Source organism: Rhinopithecus bieti, unplaced genomic scaffold (assembly GCF_001698545.2).
Source record: "Rhinopithecus bieti isolate Rb0 unplaced genomic scaffold, ASM169854v2 scaffold_10223, whole genome shotgun sequence".
In the NCBI taxonomy this organism is placed as follows: domain Eukaryota; kingdom Metazoa; phylum Chordata; class Mammalia; order Primates; family Cercopithecidae; genus Rhinopithecus; species Rhinopithecus bieti.
In genome coordinates this window covers 2,875,508-2,881,507 of record NW_016806659.1, presented here as the reverse complement: position 1 = coordinate 2,881,507, position 6,000 = coordinate 2,875,508, and the positions used below count along the sequence as shown (strand labels likewise).

The window sequence follows — 6,000 nt, the reverse complement described above, 5'->3', positions numbered from 1 at the left end:
CCCACCCATCCACCCACCCATCCATCCATCCACCCACCCAACCACCTTCCACCCATCCATCCATCCATCCATCCACCCACCCATCCATCCATCCACTCACCCATCCACACAGCCACCCCCCCATCCATCCATCCACTCATCCATCCATCCATCCACCCCACCATCCACACAGCCATTCACTCATCCACTCACCCACCCATCCATCCACCCACCCACTCACCCATCCACCCACTCACCCATCCATCCACCCACCCACTACCCATCCACCCACTCACCCATCTATCCACCTACCCGCCCATTCACCCATCCATTTACCTATCCACCCACGCATCCATCCATCCTTCCATCCATCCATTGCAGGTTTCCCAAGGGCCTACTGCATGCTGGAGACCCACAGGTGATTAAAACAGACTTTCCTGTACATGTCTGTCTGGCCTTGTAGCCATCAGGGGTGAGAGACCCAGGAGGGTGGCTGGGAGCCCACCTTGAAGAGATGGTTTCCTGCCTTTGCCTGGCGGATGGTCCCACGGCCCAGCCTGGTCTCTGCTGACTCCAGGTTGAATATCTCCCTCAGAAACTTGTTTTTGGAGGAGTAAACCACGGTGAGGATATCTGTGCTCAGCACATCTCGGTTTTTCTCCAGGAAGCCTATGGGGACACAGGGCCCACCCAGCATCCCAGCTCAGCCATCACTGCCCACCCTTGGGGAAGAAAAGGGCAGTTGGGGGGAATACAGGATGCCTAGAGGACCCCCTCCTACACAGGCCCCACTAAGGCCATGCTCTCCACCCCTCTAGCCAGGCATGGCCCCCACCATCTACCCAGCACAAAGTAACTCCTCCCATCTAAACTCTGGACCCCCAAAATTCCCATTCCCACTCCAGCCCCCTCGTCTAAGCTGCCACCGTCCTCCTGTCTCTGGGCAGATCTTGCTAGGGCTAAGGCTCCTTCAGGCTGAAAATAGATGAAGTCTCCAATAATAGGAGAAAGGCAGTGTCATGGGCTAAATTGTGTCCTCTAAAATTCATATGTTGGTGTCCTAACACCCTATACATCAGAACATGACTGTGTTTGGACATAGGGCCTTTAAAGAGGGGATTAAAGTAAAATGAGGTCATTAGGATGGGCCCTAGTCTGGTATGACTAGTGTCATTATAAGAAGGGAGATGAGGCCAGGCGCGGTGGCTCACACTTGTAATCCCAGCGCTTTGGGAGGCTGAGGCAGGTGGATCATGAGGTCAGGAGTTTGAGACCAGCCTGACCAACATGGTGAAACCCTGTCTTTACTAAAAATACAAAAATTAGCCAGGCGTGGTGGTGCATGCCTATAATCTCAGCTACTCAGGAGCCTGGAGCAGGAGAATCACTTGAATCTGGGAGGCAGAGGTTGCAGTGAGCTGAGATCACACTATTGCACTCCAGCTCAGGTGACACAGTGAGACTCCATCTCAAAAAAAAAGAAGAAAAAGAAAGAAAAGAAGGGGAGATGAGGACACAGACACACACAGAGGGAAGGAAGGTCATATGAAGACACAGGGAGAAGATGGCCATCTGCATACAAAGGAGAGAGGCCTCATAAGGGATCAAACCTGCCAACACCTTGATCTTGGACTTCCAGCCTCTAGAACCCCGAGACAGTAATTGCTGTTGTTTAAGCCACTCAATCTGTGGTGTTTGTTACTCTTGCCCTAGTGACTAATACAGGCATGGCTCTAGGGGGTGAGAAGATCCCACATCTCCCCTTCAGCCATAATTCAGAATGGCTTAGTCCTGCAGTAGGGACAGAACCGCACTGAGAAGATGAGCTGCTCCTTAAAGCCAGGCTCCATGAGGCCAGGGGCGGCACTGCTAAGGACCAACTCCCAAGGGCACGACCCTGACTTTCCTCTTTCACTTTGCTCCCCTTAAGTCAGCCCAGCTTTTAGTGGTATGTCCTGTGCACACCTGCACAGCCTGCTGTGGATCTGGAGAGGCACAGTCAAGCGTGGGAGAGGGAAGGGAGCCTGTTTCCCACCTCTTCCTGCAGGTGTCTGTGAGGGGAGCAGCACCAGGGGGGCTGCACTGGGTGCTGGGCGGGGGGTAGACACTCAGTGACACCCTGCGTTCCTGAGGCTCAGGCAGAGTTCCCCACCAGGGGCAGGGAGCTCCCTGGATGTTTTCGGGGTGGGGAGGGTTGAGACACTCCTGGGTTCGGTATTCCAATAGGCAGAGTAAGTGAAGCCGAGGTTATTAGCACAACAGGGTATCCAAAATAAAAAGAAGGCTTAGCTTTAATTAATATTTCTAGAATTCTGCAACCAGAAAATCTAGAAAGAATCCACCTTAATCTTAGCATTATGTAAGTTTCCTATCACTTCAAAAAATAAAGCTCAGCCTTGAATTGCCCCATGGAGGATGGGCTGGGTATCTTCTTTGTGTCCCAGGACCCTGCAGGTCCGACTGGCTCCAGCCTCTTCCTTTTCCAAGAGCCCAAAGCCAGGATCTGGCAGGAACTATGAAGGAGCCACGGCACCTTTCCCTTTCTCCCCTGGCCTCCCAATGCCTAGCCTGTTCTGAGTAAATGACCACCCTCTACTCAAAAGAATCATCCCTGGATTCCTATCCCCAGTTTAAATAGACCAGAACACCTCTTCACTTCTCCACATGAGGTGCAGAGAGTGACCCTCTGGCCGCCCCACTTTCCTGACCACAGCAACCCATGGTCACCTTCCTCGTTTTTCTTAGCCCACCCATAGGGTGACCACCCCAGGCCTTCACTTCTTCAATCAAGACCATTACTGACCCTCTCTCAACATATCCTAAAAATGGATCAAAGACCTAATGTAAAAACTAACACTAAAAAAATCTTAGAAGAAAACATAGGGATAAATCTTCATGACCTTATATTTGACCCTGGACTCTTAGATATGACACAAGTAAAGAAAGGAAAATAGGTAAGTTGGACTTCTTCAAAATGAAAGCTTTTTGGGCCTCACAGGACGCCATCAAGCAGATGAAAAGACAATCCACAGAATGAGAAAATAATTTACCAATCACATATTAGGTACTTGTATCCAGAATAATAAAGAACTCTTACAACTCAACAATAAAAAGATAACCCAATGAAAACACGGGCAGAACGTTTAAATAGACATCCCTCCAAAGAAGATGTGCAAATGGCCAACAAGCATATGAAAAGGCGATCAACATCATCAGCCATTGGGGGGTGCAGATGCAAATTACATTGAGACTTCAAACCCACTAGGGTAGCTATAATAAAAAAGACAATCACATGTGTAGGCGAGGATGCAGAGGTACTGGAGCCCTCATACAATGCTAGTGGGAATGTAAAATGGTACAGCTGCTTTGGAAAACAGTTTGGCGGTTCCTCGAACAGTTAAACATAGAGTTATTATATGATACAGCAATTCTGCTGCTAGGTAGATACCCAGGGGAAATGAAAACATGCCCACACAAACACTTGTACATGGGTGTTCATGGCTGTGTTATTCATCATAGGCAAAAAGTGGAAAAAACCCAAATGTCCATCCACTGATGACGAGATAAACAAACATTCCAGATAATGGAATGTTTTTCTGCAGTGAAAAGACGTGGAGCACTGACACGTGCTACAACATAGGTGAACGTTGAAAACATGATGCTGGCCGGGCGCGGTGGCTCACGTCTGTAATCCCAGCACTTTGGGAGGCCGAGGCAGGCGGATCACGAGGTCAGGAGATCGAGACCAACCTGGTTAACACGGTGAAACCCCGTCTGTACTAAAAAATATGAAAAATTAGCCGGGCGTAGTGGCGGGCGCCTGTAGTCTCAGCTACTTGGGAGGCTGAGGCAGGAGAATGGCGTGAACCTGGGAGGCGGAGCTTGCAGTGAGCAGAGATCGCACCACTGCACTCCAGCCTGGGCGACAGAGCGAGACTCCGTCTCAAAAAAAAGAAAACATGTGCTAAGTGAAGGAAACCAGCCACAAAAGACCATGTATTGTATGGTTCCATTTATGCAAAAAGTCAGAATAGGCAAATCCATAGAGACAGAAAATAGTTGTTGCCCAGGATTGGGGGGAAATGGGAGTGATTGCTCATGAGGGGTTTCTTTTACGGGTGGTGAAAAAGTTCTAAAATGGTGGCAATCATTAATATACTCTGGATATGCTACAGTCAAGTTGTACACTTAAAACAGGTAAATAACATGGTATGTGAATTCTATCTCAATAGAGTTATTACCAAAAACAAAGAAAAACATGCCTGGTCCATTCCATTTTCTTTCTCCAGTAGAAGCCATACTACTCATCCCTCTGCCCCACTGCTAGAGCTGCAAAATAGCCTCGTCCTCTGAGCCTGCTTTCCATGGTCTCCCTGGAACCCGGTCCAGATTTGGAAGGGGCAGGAGAGGAGCTGCACCCACCTTCTACTTGGTAGTACACCTCGCCGGCAAAATGGGCAATGCCAAATCTTGCATCGTACATGTTCTTGGGCTGTAGGAAGGCCTGGTTGTTGGCGTGGACACTGTTCAGTTTTTGCAGCATGGTGAGATCTGTCCCCTGGAAGAACCCAGACACCCTATGTGCTGAGGTCCCAGAGTCCAGCCATGGGGAGGTCAGGCTCCAGGGCTTCCTCATGGAGGCAAAGCAATCTGGGCTCAGAATGATTGAGGGCCTCTGTATAGACAGGAAACTAATGGCCAGGGATCAGTGATTTGTTGCAGAGTGAGGGCTGAGCTGGGAGCAGAGGCTGGGTCTGCCACCCTCCATGAGCAGCTCTTCTGCTCCACTCTCTGAACTATTGTCTGAGGACCCCAGCAGTCGGAGAAGTGGGCCTTGGAGAGGAGGGTCTGTCTGGTTAGGCTGGGGCTCTTTTGCTTATTGCTGGCAGAGGTTTCAGTAACTCTCAGAACAAGCGGCCCACCCAAGTGGAGTTTCCCAGCCTCCAACAGGAGACCCATCGCAGGGCCTCCACCAGAAGGTCGGCAGAACACACACCTGTGGGAAGCGGCTCTCTTCGTCCAGGAGGGAGATGATGCTCATGGGCTTGAGGGCCAGCAGGTCCAGGGTGGGCCGATTGTCGGTGTAGTGGATATAATCCCAGGAGATGTTCTCCGAGCGGTACTCCTCCTGCTCCATGGTGAACACGTGCTGCACAAAGAACTGCTGCAGGTGCTCGTTGGCGAAGTTGATGCAGAGTTGCTCGAAGCTGTGAAGGCAAGGTCACTGCCCAGGGGTGGAGCGGGGCCAGCTGAGTCCCCGCTGCAGCAGGCTGGAGCCATAGGATCACCAGCCATCTGCACACAGCCGCATACAGATATGTCCACAGATCCACACTCATTCCTGCACACCCTGTCTCCTCTGACTGCCTCCATCACCGTCACTTTCTCCACCCCACGGCAAAAAGAGAAACGAGGAGGCTCAGCATATCATCAAGTCCTCGCCTTTGGCTTCTCACAGCCGCCTGCCGGGTCCTCTGCCAGGCCTCCCCACCTGACACTGAAACAATTCTTGCGGTCTGAGTGCACACTAGCAGCCCCACCCATGAGCCTTGGTATGGAGATGAACTTCCGGGCCCCCCTGCATCAACCAGGCATACGCCCTACTGCCTCCGTTCCCAGATCCTCCAACCTGCACTTCCTCCTGCATTCCCTGCCTTGGGAAATGGCCCCTCCACCTACCACCGCCGGCTCAAGTCAGAAACTGAGGAGTTTCCATCTCTGTCCCTCCTGTCCAGTTCCCATCAGTTGCCAAAGTCTGGCCCATGCTATCTTCAACACCTGTCCCTCCCAGGGCCAGATGCCAATGATCTGACTCATACTTGAGCTCTCTATGCCTTAGAGAGGGCATTGGGCTAAGTTCTGCCAGCCCTGCCTCTCCCACGTGACTGCAGTGAGCAAGCCCCTGCCTTGCACCCCCGGCTGGCCCTGGGAGGGCTGAGATCCCAGCGTGCTTGTATGTGGAATGGCTTGTGTCTTGACAATCCTGGCTGTCCAAGGGGGGCCTTCTAAATCACTCCCAGA

The 6,000-nt window shown here is 51.4% G+C and overlaps 1 protein-coding gene across 1 annotated transcript in view; it reads right to left on the bottom strand.

Annotated features, from left to right (window-relative positions):
- Positions 1-6,000, bottom strand: part of MYO7B (myosin VIIB) — a 113,835-nt gene that overhangs the window by 55,453 nt on the left and 52,382 nt on the right. The window contains 3 exon segments of the mRNA XM_017877371.1: positions 485-648; positions 4,402-4,537; positions 4,976-5,186. Coding sequence (XP_017732860.1) covers positions 485-648; positions 4,402-4,537; positions 4,976-5,186 — 511 coding nt within the window.